This window comes from Halichoerus grypus, chromosome 11 (genome assembly GCF_964656455.1).
Source record: "Halichoerus grypus chromosome 11, mHalGry1.hap1.1, whole genome shotgun sequence".
NCBI classification, from domain to species: domain Eukaryota; kingdom Metazoa; phylum Chordata; class Mammalia; order Carnivora; family Phocidae; genus Halichoerus; species Halichoerus grypus.
The window spans coordinates 91,631,122-91,646,047 of NC_135722.1; the positions used below are offsets into that span (position 1 = coordinate 91,631,122).

Sequence of the window (14,926 nt, forward strand, 5' to 3'; positions counted from 1 at the left end):
CTGTGGCAGGGAAGCGCTTGGAGCCAAGGGACCAGGAATGGCATCAAGGTTTAAATAGAGGCTGAAGGCTGTGCTTGGAATTACATCAGTGTGAAGATCACCTTTAGGAAATCCCAGACTAGACCCCAAGGTAAACCTTAGGGCCAGAGCTGGAGTCAGGGGTTATGGCTAGAGGGTCAAGGGCAGAGAGTTTCTCTCTGCTGGTCTCCTCCCCGTTCTCCAAGGCTCGGAGGGCCAGGCAGGAAGCATGGGCTTCCTCAAAGCTGCTTCCCTCCTGGGGCAGAGGCTCCGTCACAAACAACCACCACCACCCCTCCCCGCCCCTCCTTCCCTCCGCTGTGAGCTTGGAGCGGCAGGACAAAGTGCTTGCGGGCAAGGCTAGAGGCCCGAGAGCAGCCATGGGCTCTGGAGGAGCGGGCCTCCTTGGGGCCCCGGGGCCCCTGTCTCTCCTGCTTCTGCTTGTCACGGGTGAGTGTGGCCGTCCCCTCTCCTAGACCCTGCTCCCTTGATCCAAGGCCTTCCCTTTGGCAGCAGGGGTGCCAGCAATGGTGATGACGATGGTGGTGATGATGATGTATGTGTGAGACGGAGACAGACAGAGACAGATTAAGGGCTCTGCCTGGACACCCTGTGTGTAGCCCTCTCCCCTCCTGGCTAGCTTGTTATTGGAAGCTATCTTCAGACAAGAGAAGGCAGAAGAGATGTCAGGGATTTGGGGGGTCCTGTTGGTAGTCAGACTGGGCTCCGCCCCCCTTTCCCTTCCAGGAGGCAAGGCCCAGGACTCCCCACCCCAGATCCTAGTCCACCCCCAGGACCAGCTGCTCCAGGGCCCAGGCCCCGCCAAAATGAGCTGCCGAGCCTCGGGCCAGCCACCTCCCACCATCCGCTGGCTGCTGAACGGGCAGCCCCTGAGCATGGTGCCCCCGGACATCCACCACCTCCTACCTGATGGAACACTCCTGCTGCTGCGGCCCCCTGCCCGGGGACCTGCCCAGGACGAGCAGGCCCTATCCACAGACCTGGGTGTCTACACCTGCGAGGCCAGCAACCAGCTGGGCACAGCCGTCAGCAGAGCGGCTCGGCTGTCTGCGGCTGGTAAGGCCTGGGAGGGGAGGCCCAGGGTGGCGCACGCCTGGGGCCCGATGCCTGAGGTGAGGATATCTGGGGGGCCGTCTGTGAGGGAAGGCCTGGCCGGGGAGAACTGAGGGCTGGGGCTCTGAAGAGTGAACACAAGGCAGTGAAAAGGTGGGTAAAGCCGAATGGGGCGAGTGTAGTAGGAGGCACGGAGGCCGGGCCTCTGTGGAGGGGAGCACTGCACGCTCCTCCCTGCTGACCCTCCATCGTGCCCGCAGACCTTCGGGAGGATTTCCTGACCCAGCCTCAGGATACAGTGGCCACAGTGGGCGAGCAGGTGGTTTTGGAGTGTGGGCCGCCCTGGGGCCACCCAGAGCCCACAGTCTCCTGGTGGAAGGATGGCAAACCCCTGGCCCTCCAGCCAGGGCGGCACACGGTGAGTGTAGCCCCCTTCCCCGTGCTTTCCCCGGTTCTGAGTGGAATGGGGCACACCCGGAGGGAGTGACCCGCCCCCCGGCCCCATGTCCCTCGCAGAATTTGAGGAAGGGAAGGCAGTGAGGCCTAAGTTTCCCTCCCCAGTCAGAGCCCCTCCCCACATGGAGACTTCACGAAGCACTTGGCCTTGACAGGTCTCCAGGGGCTCCCTGCAGATCGCAAGAGCAGAGAAGAGCGACGAGGGGACCTATATGTGTGTGGCCACCAATAGTGCAGGACGACGGGAGAGCCGGGCAGCCAGGGTATCTGTCCAGGGTAAGGCGAGGGTGGTCAGCTCAAGTTAGGGCCTGGTTTGGGCTGGGCTTAGGGTATGTGGGGATCAACCTGGGATCGGGATCAGAGTGATGGGGGACCCCATTTAAAGAGAGTTCCCCCATCCTAGAGGAGAAATAGGAGTGCTCTAGACTGGGAAATCTGGGAATTGTGGTTGCTCTAAGTCTGGGGGCTGTTTCATCCCTCAGTCTCTCATCACTCTGGCCTATAGGCCCCAGAACATCCCTATGCTCCCCACAGAGCCCCAGAACTATAAGGAGCCTCTGGAGCTGTTGGCTGTGCACATTCAGCTGGAAAATGTGACCTTGCTGAACCCAGACCCCGCAAAGAGCACCAGGCCTGAGCCTGCTGTGTGGCTCAGCTGGAAGGTAAGGCCCAGGACCTAGGGGTGGGTGCCAGTCCAGAAGCTCAAGGAAGAGCTGGTCCTAAACTCCTTGACCCCCATCCTTCCTCTGGACTCTTTCCCAGGTGAGCGGCCCTGCGGCACCTGCTCAGTCCTACACAGCCCTGTTCAGGGTCCAGACGGCCCCAGGAGGCCCGGGAGCTCCGTGGGCAGAGGCCCTGCTGGCTGGCTGGCAGAGCGCAGAGCTTGGAGGCCTCCTCTGGGGCCAAGACTACGAGTTCAAAGTGAGACCATCCTCTGGCCGGGCTCAAGGCCCTGACAGCAACGTGCTGCTCCTGAGGCTGCCCGAACAAGGTCAGAGACAGATGCCCGCAGGACTCAGCAGTATATACTCTCCGGCACCTTCCTGTCTGTGGGCCCCTGGACCGTCCCACTCCAGTCTGGGGGGGAGGGGGGCCTTAGTCCCAGGCTCCCTTCTGCCATGGCCAGCAAGCAGAGCTGCAAGAAGCTCCTATTCTTATCAGTGTGGTCTGTGACCACATTCCCGTCCCAGCTCTATTTCCTAGAGTCCCCTCCTTCAGCATCCCTTATAGCCTCTCTTCCTCCCCTCCAGTGCCCAGTGCCCCTCCCCAGGAGGTGACCTTAAAGCCTGGCAACAGCAGCGTCCTTGTGAGCTGGGTCCCACCACCTGCTGAAAACCACAATGGCATCATCCGTGGCTACCAGGTACCCCTTCCTGGTGGTGCCGGGACATCCTTCTTCCCTGACACCCTGCATACCCTTGCTCTGGGCACTGAGAAACAGCCCCCGTGCAGAGAAGCAAGGGAAACTCACTGCTGCTGAGCGAGGTTTTGCCAGCCCCTGCCAAGCACTTTTCTACCTGATCTCATTTTTGTCTCGCTGTCCGTCCTGGGTGATTATCCCTACTTTACAGACGTGGAAAGTGAGGCCCAGGTCACAGGTGCAGGAAGCAGAACAGGAATCAAACCGGGCTGCGTCTGACTCCCAGCTTCTAAGGCGGTGGCCTCAGAATGGGGTTCTGGGACCAGCCGCACCAGCAGCGCCCGACAACGTGTTAGAAACGCAACCCCCTGGGTCCTTCCCAGGCTTCGTGAATCAGAAACTCAGGGATGGGCTTAGTAACCTGGATTTTTAACAAACCCTCCCAGTGACCCTGAAGCACAGTGAAGGTTGAGAGCCACGGCCTACCGTCTATGTTAGCAGATTGCTTTGGCCCTGCTTCTGCCAGGCTAGAGAGAGGTCTCTCTCACTCTGCAGGGGGAAGGGAATAAGAAGCATGGCTGCACGGGGTGGAGGGAATGTCCCCAGGGTGGCCACATGCCCAGAGATGAAGGGCTCAGCTGCTGGGATGGTGCAGGGGGACCATTGCTCAGCTCCGCTTGTGCCTCAGGTTTGGAGCTTGGGCAACACCTCGCTGCCCCCAGCCAACTGGACTGTGGTGGCTGAGCAGACCCAGCTGGAGATCGCCACCCGAAAGCCAGGTTCCTACTGCGTGCAAGTGGCTGCCATCACTGGTGCCGGGGCTGGGCCCCCCAGTAGCCCCGTCTGCCTCCTTCTAGGTGAGGGCAGTGCCCACCAGCCCACCCACACCCCGTGAGCCCCCCTTCCCACCTTCCTCTCTCCCTACTCACATCTCAGCCCTCCAGTTCATTGTCTGCCCCACTCTCCCCGCCCTCCCCGCCTCGCCCACTGAGCACGAATCCCCATACAGAGCGGGCCATGGAGCGAGCCACCCAAGAACTCAGTGATGGTCCCTGGACCCTGGAGCAGCTGAGGGCCACCTTGAAGCGGCCAGAAGTGATTGCTGGTGGGGGTGTTTTGCTCTGGCTGCTGCTGTTGGGCACCGCCGTGTGTGTCCACCGCCGGCGCCGAGCAGGGGTGCACCTGGGCCCAGGTGAGAGACGCAGTGGGCTCCCGGGTGGTCGACGCAGAACAATACAGGGGTTAGATCTCAGGCCCGGTGCTGGACACTCGGGATTTAGCCTCCCTTTTGCCCTCGCCCAGGTCTGTACAGATACACCAGTGAGGACGCCATCCTAAAGCACAGGTGAGAGATGAGAGGGGAGGGGCTTGAGGTGAGGTAGGGGCCGAGGGGCCAAGGGACAGTGGAGCCGGGACGGAGAATTGGATGGAATATTCTCTCTCCTGCTGCCACGCACTTTGGGATCCTACTACCCAAATCTCTCCTGAACTCCAAGAGAGAATTAATTTCTCTTTCATTTATGTTCCTATCACCTCATTGGACAGTTGAGTAAACTGAGACTCATGACTTAAGTGACTTTGCCCAAGGCCACACTGCTAATAGCTGGTGCGCTTGTCGCCCACCTCTCACTAATACTTACTGGACTCTCCTGCTGACTGGTTCTGCTAGGTGGGGAATAACTAGCATGGGAAGACCAGTCTAATTTCTAATTTTCTCTGTACACCCAGTGTCTACCTAGCTGTGCCTTTGCATTCAGGAAATCACCTACCTATTGAGGGATCGCTCCTTCGCCAGTAATCACCCACAGTTCCAGCAGAGGGCGCTCTGCCCCTATGGTCTCGATTCTTCCTCCTTGTTCTCAATATCAGGGTCAGGGGGCAGGTACACCTGCTCCAAGGGTCTTTGGCTGCCAAAGCAAGTCTGTGGTTATGAGACATGATGCTAAGAAAGAAAACATCCTTTTTTTCTTATTGGCTGAGTTTTACACTAAATAACCATTTCAACTCTGCCCACCTTCTCCTGCTCTTTATCTCATTGGATTTCCTCTGAAGGGCTTCACATTCCAAGTCTGCATCTTTCAACAAGTTTATCAAGCACCTACTCTGTGCCAGACACATCCAGCCCTTGGGCTACTGTTTTGCTGTCAGTGTTTCAGCCCAGAGCAAGGTTCCAAGCTGGCTGGGGCCATATTCCTGCATTATTCTGTGCTCACTGGCCTTTCTTTTCCAGCTACTTCCTGGGCTTTGTCTGCTCTACCCTGAACCTTCTCTGGATCCCCTGGGACTTTATCCCTTGTCTTTGAGGGGGATTCCATTCTCTTTTTTTTTAAGACTTATTTATTTATCTGAGAAAGAGAGAGAGAGAGAGATGGGGGAGGGGCAGAGGGAGAGGGAGAAAGAGTCTTAAGCAGACTCCACACTGAGTGCAGAGCCTCATGCGAGGCTCAATCTCAGAACCCTTAGATCAGGACCTGAGCCGAAACCAAGAGTCAGACGCCTAACCAACTGTGCCACCCAGGCGCCCCAGAGGGATTCCATTCTGATGGTTCTGTGTTCATTCATTTCTTAGCACAGGCTCCACACCACCAGGAACTCTGCGTCCAGGCAGCGACAGCTATGTTAGCATACGAATGCAATCCAGTGTTAGAAGTGCAGAAACATGGGGGTGCCTGGGTGGCTCAGTTGGTTAAGCAGCCAATTCTTAATTTCAGTTCAGGTCATGGTCTCAGGGTTCCTGGGATCTAGCTCTGCGCTCAGCAGGGAGTCTGCTTGAGGATTCTCTCTCTTTCTCCCTCTCCCTCTGCCCCTCCCCCCGCTCACTCACATGCTCTCTCTCTCTCTCTCTCAAATAAATAAATAAATCTTAAAAAAAAAAAAAAAGAAGTGCAGAAACATGCACAAGATTCGTGGAAAGGGGGGTAGGATGGGGAAATATGGGAGGAAGATTCCACAATCACCCTGACAAAAGAAGGGGAAGGGAAAAGGAGCAGCAAAACCTAGCCTGCTATGTTCATAGGGAAACATAAGCCATTTGGGCTGGCTGGGACATAAGGTGCAAGATGGGTCAGAGTAAAGGATAAGATTAGGGAGCTGGCAGGCAGACCGACAAGGGCCCTGTTAGCCATGCTAGGCAGCTGGGCTCTATCCTGGTAAATGGGGAGCCACTGAAGGTTTTAGGCAGAGAATTGCTTTGGTCTGATCCCTATTCTTGCAAGATTACTCAGGCAGCCAGCAGGGCACCCAGTTCAAAGGGAACCAGACTGGAGGTAGAGAAGGAGCAGACTCCCGCCCTGCCAGCTGAATGATCTCACATTTCCTCATTTCCACTCACAACATCAGCCTTATATGGAAGGCTTATTTTTTGTAGCCCTTTTACAGATAAAGAACCGGGGCTCCAAGAGGCTGGTAGACCTCGTTGCCCAGGGCTGCACAGCTAGGCTGCGGCAGATGGGGATTTTCACAGCGGGTTTGTCTGCCCCCAGATCCGTGTCCTCTTTGTCTCCGCACATAGCCGTCTCCCTTCAACGCCTCCTGGTTCTGGGCCACTTGGACTTGCCCTGGTCCCAGGATAAGAAAAGACCACTGAGTTTGGGGCACCAGGTCGGAGATCTTCAGGAGTCTGTGAAGGGCTAGCCAGCAGGGAGAATAAAGCTGCTACCACCCCCTCTGCGACCCTCCGAGCTGGAGGTCTTGGCCAATTATGTTCTCGCTTCACCTCGCTTCTCCTGCCCCGCCCCCACCCTCCATCGCCCCAGGATGGATCATAGCGACTCCCCTTGGCTGGCAGACACTTGGCGCTCCACCTCCGGCTCCCGGGACCTGAGCAGCAGCAGCAGCCTCAGTAGCAGGCTGGGCGTGGACCCCCGGGACCCCCGGGACTGTCGTCGCTCCTGTGAGCATGCGCAGTGGGGGCCGCGGGGCCCAACGGGGGTGGCGGGGGGAAGAGGATCACCCCCTCCGCAGGGCTGGAGATGCGGGTTGCGCGGTGGGATGCCCTCGCCGTAATTCTTCCTGTCGTCCTACCGCAGTGATCTCCTGGGATCTCCGAAGCCCGGGTGTGCCCCTGCTTCCCGATACCAGCACTTTTTATGGTTCTCTCATCGCTGAGCTGCCTTCCGGCCCCCCAGCCCGGCCAAGCCCCAAGACCCCAGCTGTCAGGCGTCTCCCACCCCAGCTGGCCCGGCTCTCCAGCCCCTGGCCCAGTCCAGACAGCCTCTGCAGCCGCCGGGGCCTCGCTTCTCCGCGCTTGCCTCTGGCCCCTGCAGAGGCTTGGAAGGCCAAAAAGAAGCAGGGTAAGGAATGGGGAGGAGAGACACAGCCTAGAGCCGGTGGCAGGAGGGAACAGGAATGGGAACGTGGTGGGAACGTGGCCCGGGGGCCTCGCAGCCGGATGGGGGCTCTGTCCCAGCCATGGTAGACACAGGGTCTCCCCACTATCACCAGAGCACTCAGCCAGGGGTGTGCTGGCCTCTGCTTTTCTTTACGCTGTGCTGTTTCCACGTGGCAACACCAGTCATGGGCCGACTTTTGTACGCATTTGAATTTGGCAGACATTTCCTAAGCACCACTGTAAGCCAGCCATGGGGACACAAGAGACAGCTCTTGCCATCTGAGGGCTCAGAGTCTAAGGAGAGCGGCTGACCAGCATATAAGTAACGTTAGAACCTGAAAGCATGTGAGCAGTGCTAGCCTGGAGCCTGATCTCCTTGTGCACTGTGCCCGGGGCCTCCCCGTGCACTGACTCCCAACTCACTTCCCAGAGAAGAATGAGTCGTTCCTTTCTGCCCAGATTTCTCTCCTGACTTCCGCCTCCCAGCTTTGCCTTCCCAGAGAGAAAAAATCAGAGTGTCTGTTTCTTTAGCAACTACTAGATGTTAGGTGCCTTACGTATTTGTTATTTCATTTAAAATTAGCCCCAACCTATTGGCTAGGTATTATTTCTCTAATTTTGCAGATGGGGAAAGAGGATCAGAAATGAGTAACTTGTTCAAAACCCCACAAGTCAGTAAGCTAAACTCAGATTTGAAGCCAGAATGGTCTGCTTCCAAAGGCCACCCTCCGGGAGCTCCCTTGAGAGATTCTATTCTACCACTGACTAGTTTCTCTTCTTTCTGAACATTGGCCTGCACTCCACCTGCTGTCTTCATGAGCCTTCTGTGCTGATTAGTAAGCCTTACAAATGTCCTACAGCCAATTCCTTTCTTTTTTTTTTTAGTGGATATAATCCAACTTTCATGAAGACAGAGATGGATTCAGAGTAATTAAGAGGTTGTCCAATATCCAGAATTTTATGACTCTAATTTTAGCAAAGTTGGCATTCTTTCCAGCTTCGCCTCACAACTCTAGCATTAGGAATTCTCGGTGGTAATGAAATAGCAGCTAAAAAGGGGTTGAAAAAATCCCATTTAAAAACCCGCCTTCCCATGGAGAACTACACTGACTTGGATATGATGTATAGCCCATCCTAGAACATTAATACTACTGGGGGGGAAATGTAAGTAGTTTTCTACAGCCAACTCTTAAGACAGGTTCCAATTCTGAGGTGAGGCTTCGGTGTCTCCTCACCCCAGCCCCACAGGAGCTCCCCTACACCGGTGACACTCAATGGCCCATCTCTGGTTCCTGGGACCCCAGCAGCAGCAAGACCGTGCTATGGTCTTGTCCAGAGCCATGCAGTTGGATCTACTGCTGTCACTTAGTCTGCGAAAGACTGAGGATTCTTTGTCTTCTGACACTGACAAACTCTCTCAGTGCCCCCCTATACCCCTTGACCTGCTCATTCCTTTTTCTTATTATTTGACCTTAGTTGGGGTTTTTTTCCCCACCACAACTACACTCTCTCATGTTTCATCCATTATATCAGGTTCTTAGTTCCACTCTGCCAGATACATACACTGAGTATCCTAATCACTTAGTGATTTCAAACAAATATTTCTTGCCATTCAGGTATGCCCAATGAGATTTGACCTAACCTTGATAACATTTTTATCGTGTAGTTTGCTCAAATAACACTGAAAAGTAAAACCCAAGTAATTGCAAGCATGGTGGAAGGAGGCTTTTGTGACTAGAATCCTTTAGAGGAAATAGAACGGGCTGGGACAAAGGTGGCCTTTTCTAGGACTGGCCTTTCCTCTTCCTTGTCCACACCAACCAACCAACATGTGTCCCCTTTTCTGAGCTTACTCAGGAAACCAGAACTAGATGAGACAAAGCCGTTGATAATAGAGTTGGAGCACCTGAAGTTGGCCTCCAGGACTCCCTAGGTCACACAACAAATAAAGGAAATACATTTAAAAAAACAAAACAGCGTAGGAACAAAAGGAAATTTTGGTGGAGGAAGTCTGGGCGCTGTGTGGGTTTTCATCCCAATGGCTCAGAAGGTCTGGCCGCTGTACATGGATTCCCAGGGCTCAGATAGTCTTGGTGAATGCTGTAGCCTTGATCTCGTCCCTGCTCTGAACCTGCCCATTTTTGGCCTCCAAAATTCAAGATCAGACCAATTAGACAGCTAAGCCTCGAGGGTCCTGCCTGGTCTCTGATTTCTCAAGGACGGAACCCCTTTCCTAACTGAGCTTCTGATCATGTGACACTAATCTGAAGGCTGCTTCTTTTCTCCTTGATATTTTCCTGGTTCCTGGTCTTGGGAAAATCTCTTCCCTCCATTACCCTCCCAGTTCCCTTCTGGTTTAAACTTAGATCCATTTGGGTTTTGGCCTGACCAAGAAGCATGCTTTGGGTCACTGCACACAGCTGGGTCTGTTCCTTCAGTTACCTCAGCTTCTCTGTTGTCAGAGTTCACTCAGAGCCCTGTCTCTTAAGTGGCCGTGTGAGCCAGATGGTAGCCGCCATCTTGTGATTCTTCTCACCTCGTGTTGACATCTACATCTCTGATATTATCCATCCATTTGCTCATTCATTCAACAAATATCATCAAATATCTATGGGCAGCGCATTGCCTCCCTGGGTGAGACCAACCCATCTTCCTCGTCTAGAGGTCCTCTTCTCAGCTGACTCTCTCCTGTTACACCCGGTAAGGTGTGGGGTTGTCTTACCCACTCGGCTCAACTTGACAGTCCAACCCTTCTTCCCAAGTGAGAGATACTCAGGTTTCTCAGGGCAAGGTGATCCAGAACATTGTAAGATATTTGTAATGTGAGAGATGGAAATGAACAGATTCTCTCCAAGAAAAGAAGGGGTATTTGTCTTCACAGGGCCAAAATTCATGAGAGGAGTAGCAAGGCGAGGGTATAGAGATCAGGAAGATGGGAATGTATACAGTAAGGAAAAGAAAATTGTCAAAGTATCTTTTAGGCACCAGGAACTTCCCAATCTGTGTTTATAAATAAATTAAGATTGGCAAAACTATCATTTGACTGGGTGTTCCCAAATGAAACCAAAGCTCAGAAAAGTTAATGGATTTACCTGAGGTCACACAGCAACTACGTAACTGAGCTGGGCTGTGAGTGCAGGTCTTTTGACTCTGAGCCTAGTGCTACCTTCCTCCCTTATCATAGCTGCCTGCATGAAGGTGAGGGTGGGGAGAACGGAGGGAGGTTCTTCCCTCTTTTCTCTGGGTTCAGGGACCCTAGAGCTTAACTGAATGACCGGCTGAAGATAGAGCTTGTGGTTGGAGTCTGCAAGGCCCACCCTGGCTTGCCCCCCACCCTGGCTTGCCCCCCACCCACTGACTCTTGCCTTTGCAGAGCTGCAGCAAGCTAACAGCTCCCCGCCCCTCCGGGCCAGCCGCCCTCTGGAGCTCTGGGCCTGGGAGTTGGGGAATAGAGGCTCCAAGAACCTTTCCCAAAGCCCAGGTGAGAGAAGGCCCGAAAAAGGAAGTGAGGGGGTGAGGCAGGGTGGCTGCTTTTGACCCTGAGGAGGCTGGGTGGGTGGGGTGTGGGGACAGGAAGCTGGGGTTTGGGGGCAGGTGGGGTCTGGGGCTGGTAGGGGTTCTGCCGGTCTCACCCCCAGGTTATTGTTCCCCAGGAGCTGTGCCCCAGGCTCTGGTTGCCTGGAGGGCCCTGGGACCGCAGCTCCTCAGCTCCTCCAATGAACTGGCTTCTCGCCCTCTCCCCCCAGCACCCCTCCCTTCTCGTGGAGCCCCTGCTCAGAGTCAGCAGACGCAGTAAGAAGGCATGGGGTCAGGAAGCAGGGCTGGGAGACTAGGGGTGTGAGGGTGTTTGCTGAGCTTGGGCAGGGGCTGGGGGACTAGGGGTGTGAGGGGTGTTTGCTGAGCTTGGGCAGGGGCTGGGGGAGGGTGGACAGGGGCTGCACTAACCACCCTGTCATCACTCTCCCCAATCAGGCACTCTGTGGAGCCCCACGCTTCCTCTTCCCTCCCACAGCCAGCTGGCCCCCTCCCCATCCTGATCCCCTCCAGTCCCCCCAGCCCCTCCAGCCCCCAGGCCTCTTCCCTCTCTGGTCCCAGCCCAGAGTCCAGTCGTCTGTCCAGCTCTTCACTGTCATCCCTGGGGGAGGATCAGGACAGTGTGCTGACTCCTGAGGAGGTGGCCCTGTGCCTGGAGCTCAGTGAGGGTGAAGAGACCCCCAGGTGAGTTGCCTGAAGGATGACCAAAGGACTACAGATAAGCACCGGACAGGAGTACGCTTATCTCTCCCCGGCCCCGCCCTTCCTCCGCGGGAATGTTTCTGCTGCCAGCCTACCCACCTCAGCCTTAGTCCTGTCTCCCGTTTTGTCTCTCTTCTAGGAATAGCGTCTCTCCTATGCCAAGGGCCCCTTCACCCCCTGTCACCTACGGCTACATCAGCATCCCGACAGCCTCAGAGCTAGCGGACGTGGGCAGGGCTGGAGGAGGGGTGGGGTCCGAAGTGAGGGGCTTGCTGTGCCCACCCCGGCCCTGCCCCACCCCCACCCCCAGCGAGGGCTCCTTGGCCAACGGCTGGGGCTCCGCCTCTGAGGACAACGCCCCCAGTGCCAGAGCCAGCCTCGTCAGCTCCTCTGATGGCTCCTTCCTCGCCGATGCCCACTTCGCCCGGGCCCTGGCCATGGCCGTGGACAGCTTTGGCTTTGGTCTGGAGCCCAGGGAGGCGGACTGCGTCTTCACGGGTATGTGAGATCACCTGCCTCACGTCTCACCTCCACCCCTGGGAATAGACACAGCTCCTGGAAGAACCCCTCCCTGCCTTTTCCCCAACCAAGAGGCAAGGCTTCCTAACCATTGTCTTTGTGGTAATCCTTAAAACAGCTAGCTTTTATTGAATGATTATTCTGTCCCCAGCCCTATATATACATTCAATATTAACAACTCTATGAGGTATTCTTTATCTTTCTTTTCCAAATGAGGAAACTGTAAATCAAACAGGTTTTTTAACTTGCCCAAGGTCACCCACAAGAACAAGGACAAAATGTTCATGTCTAAAGCCCAGAGGCAGCCAACTGTAGGCCCCTTGCCCTCCCTCCAGATTCCTCCTCTTAACCCAGACACTGGTTTCTAGGAAAGATTGTTCCCCACTTCTTCTATTTACTCTAACCCACTGTTTTAGATTCTCCTCACTAGGGGAAGGTCTATTTCCTCTCTTACCTCTTGCTATGCTTACAAGCCGTCCCCTTGCCCTGTCTGTGGCTGGGGTGAGGAGAAGCTGGGCTCACCCCTCCACCTGTCGAGCAGAGTGGGACCATTATGTCCATGTCAACAGACAGTAGCTCGGGGCTCCCTGTGCCCTTTCCTTTTTTTTTTTTTTTAAGATTTTATTTATTTATTTGATGAGAGAGAGAGAGAGAGAGAGAGCACAAGCAGGGGGAGTGGCAGAGGCAGAGGGAGAAGCAGGCTCCCCGCTGAGCAAGGAGCCTGATGCGGGGCTCGATCCCAGGACCCCGGGATCATGACCTGAGCCGAAGGCAGACACTTAACTGACTGAGCCACCCAGGCACCCCCACTTCCTTATATACTCTGTCAGACCCCCTCTCCCCATCTTATGAACCCTAACTCTACCCTTTGCCTCCAAGAAAAACAACCAGGCTTGTAAATGGGAAAGCAAGGATTATCCAGGACAGAAGTGCCCATAACGGAGGGAGAAGAATGCCCAGGGAGGGGGGGTGCAGTGTAGGGTGAGAGTATGGATAGAAGGCCAGAGCTGGGCTAGGAGGAAACAGCTTAAGCTATTCTCTCTAAAGAAACCAATGGACCCATTCCAATGGCTGCCAGAATTGATGGGCTGAGTTGGGGCTAAGTTATCTTTCGGGTTGGGTGTGTGCTTTAAGCAGGCCCTAAGCATTCTGCCCTAAACTGGTCCCTCAGAGTGAAGGTCAGCCCTCTACAAATAACTCTACCCTCCCTGACAGATGCCTCCTCACCTCCCTCCCCCCGGGATGACCTCTTCCTGACCTCCGCCCTCTCCCTGCCCCTGTGGGAGTGGAGGTCAGACTGGCTGGAGGACATGGAGGACCACCACAGCCAGCGGCTGGGAAGGGGGCTGCCCCCCTGGCCCCCTGACTCTCGGATCTCTTCCCGAAGAAGTCAGCTCGGTCGTCCTGAGCCCAAGGCTGGCAGTAAGTGTCTGTCTTCCGAGCTGACATGGTGACCCTGGCTGAGGGATTCTGGGGAGGAGCCGGGAGGAGCCCTGGGGTTGGGCAGAAGAGGGGGAGCAGCGGGGTAACTCCACTCTCCTTCGACTTCCCCTGCAGACTCCTCATGAAGTGTGCCCGAGACTGCCAAGAAGAGAATCAAACCACCCCCCTGTGGAGTGTCAGTCTTGGCCTGCACTTCTCTGCAGCTGGGGGACCACCTTGCCCGGACTCCCGGAGAGCTCTCGTCCTTCCGGGATTGTGAAAACAGATGAAAGCGCAACAAAATAAGCACAAAGCAGACCTGGAGCCCTCAGGGAGCAAAAAGCCATCCCGGCCTGACTCCTTGCCCTTGCTTTCTCCTCCTTCCATCCATCCCACAGCCAGGTCTTCTGGCCTGAGAAGCAGCCTTATCTCCCGATCTCCCCACCCACTTGGATCACGGGAAGTGGGGGAGCCAGAGGTCTTCCCAGAGGACAGCAACAGCTTGTGGGACAGGCGGTAAGGGAAGGAGCTTTACAGAGCCACCCCTCTCGGGGGGGGGGACCATTCATTCCCACAGGGGCAGGCTCACCTCTCCGCAGCCACACCCGGGAGAGGAAGAAAGGAGGACCCACCAACCAGCCCTGAAGCGGTGAGGCCCTTCCTTGCTACCAAGGCAGAGGGGCCAGCTTGGATCCAGGGAGGGAGCTGTGAAGGAAGGGAGGTGGGAAAATGGAGGACAGAACCCCCTCCTCATACTGTGGACTCTATGAGCTTAAGAAATTGATACCATAAAACTGTCATGACTTGAGTGCGGTGAGATCATTCCCCAGAGCACCATTTTGGGGAGGGTACCCGGAGATATGGGAAGAATTCTGAGTTCCAAAGGGTTCAGGCACTCGTTGGCACTCAGGGAGAGTCACTTAGTTCTGTTCTGTGATTGAGGGAAGAATTACATGCATCCTTCAGATTCTTCTGGTCGGCTGGTCTTTGCAACTTGTCCTAGGAAAACAACTCCTGCTTTCAGCGGTCCCAGCCCCCCTCCCCAGAGACTAGTCCCAGATGGTTAAGACCAGAGGGTTTCTTAAAATAGACGAAGTAGCTTAATTCCCCAAAAGGTAGAACCACCTGTAATGGTTGGCTAGTGAACACCCTTCAGACAAAACAACAGAACAGAGAAATGGAGCTGGACTGCCAGGGTCAGAGCCACAGAAAGTCCCGGAAGGGCCCTGTCCTTCTAACGTGGCGGGAAAGGCAGGGGCAGAACACACAAGTTGGGGGCAACGGTGCTCCTGAGCAAGACCAGGGGCCACAGGAGGATGCCTTTAGGGAGGGCCGATTAGGAAGCAGGCCCTGAAAGGGGGTGATAACCCCCCAAACCTAAGCCACTCTACCTAGAGGCCACTCTGAACTCACAGGCCGAGTGAGGCAGGGCCTGGGGGACACGGTGCTGTCTGAACTACCAGTCTAGGCTCAGTGTCTAAGTCTCAGGATGAGAAATCAGTGCTCTGGAT

General features: G+C 55.4%; 1 protein-coding gene across 2 annotated transcripts; it reads left to right on the plus strand.

Annotated features, from left to right (window-relative positions):
• Positions 1-316: 316 nt before the first annotated feature.
• Positions 317-14,223, plus strand: ROBO4 (roundabout guidance receptor 4). Of its 2 annotated transcripts, none has more exons than XM_036123291.2 (18): positions 317-468; positions 766-1,095; positions 1,353-1,510; positions 1,704-1,824; positions 2,083-2,210; positions 2,311-2,539; positions 2,799-2,911; positions 3,597-3,765; positions 3,918-4,100; positions 4,211-4,253; positions 6,664-6,800; positions 6,937-7,200; positions 10,612-10,719; positions 10,892-11,030; positions 11,211-11,456; positions 11,614-11,972; positions 13,209-13,415; positions 13,551-14,223. In XM_036123291.2, the coding sequence occupies exons 1-18, from the start codon at positions 399-401 to the stop codon at positions 13,559-13,561; spliced, it is 3,015 nt and encodes a 1,004-aa protein (XP_035979184.2). In that variant the 5' UTR covers positions 317-398; the 3' UTR covers positions 13,562-14,223. The 2 variants fall into 2 exon arrangements, with proteins under 2 accessions (XP_035979184.2, XP_077914936.1); XM_078058810.1 differs by having other exon boundaries at positions 10,985-11,030.
• The last annotated feature ends 703 nt before the right edge of the window (positions 14,224-14,926 follow it).

Bases quoted from the DNA above. Each gene is read 5' to 3' on its own strand.
- ROBO4 (XM_036123291.2), top strand. From the start codon at position 399: ATGGGCTCTGGAGGAGCGGGCCTCCTTGGGGCCCCGGGGCCCCTGTCT. The intron at 3,766-3,917 runs GTGAGGGCAGTG...ATCCCCATACAG, and splicing joins CCCCGTCTGCCTCCTTCTAG to AGCGGGCCATGGAGCGAGCC. The intron at 4,101-4,210 runs GTGAGAGACGCA...GCCCTCGCCCAG, and splicing joins AGGGGTGCACCTGGGCCCAG to GTCTGTACAGATACACCAGT.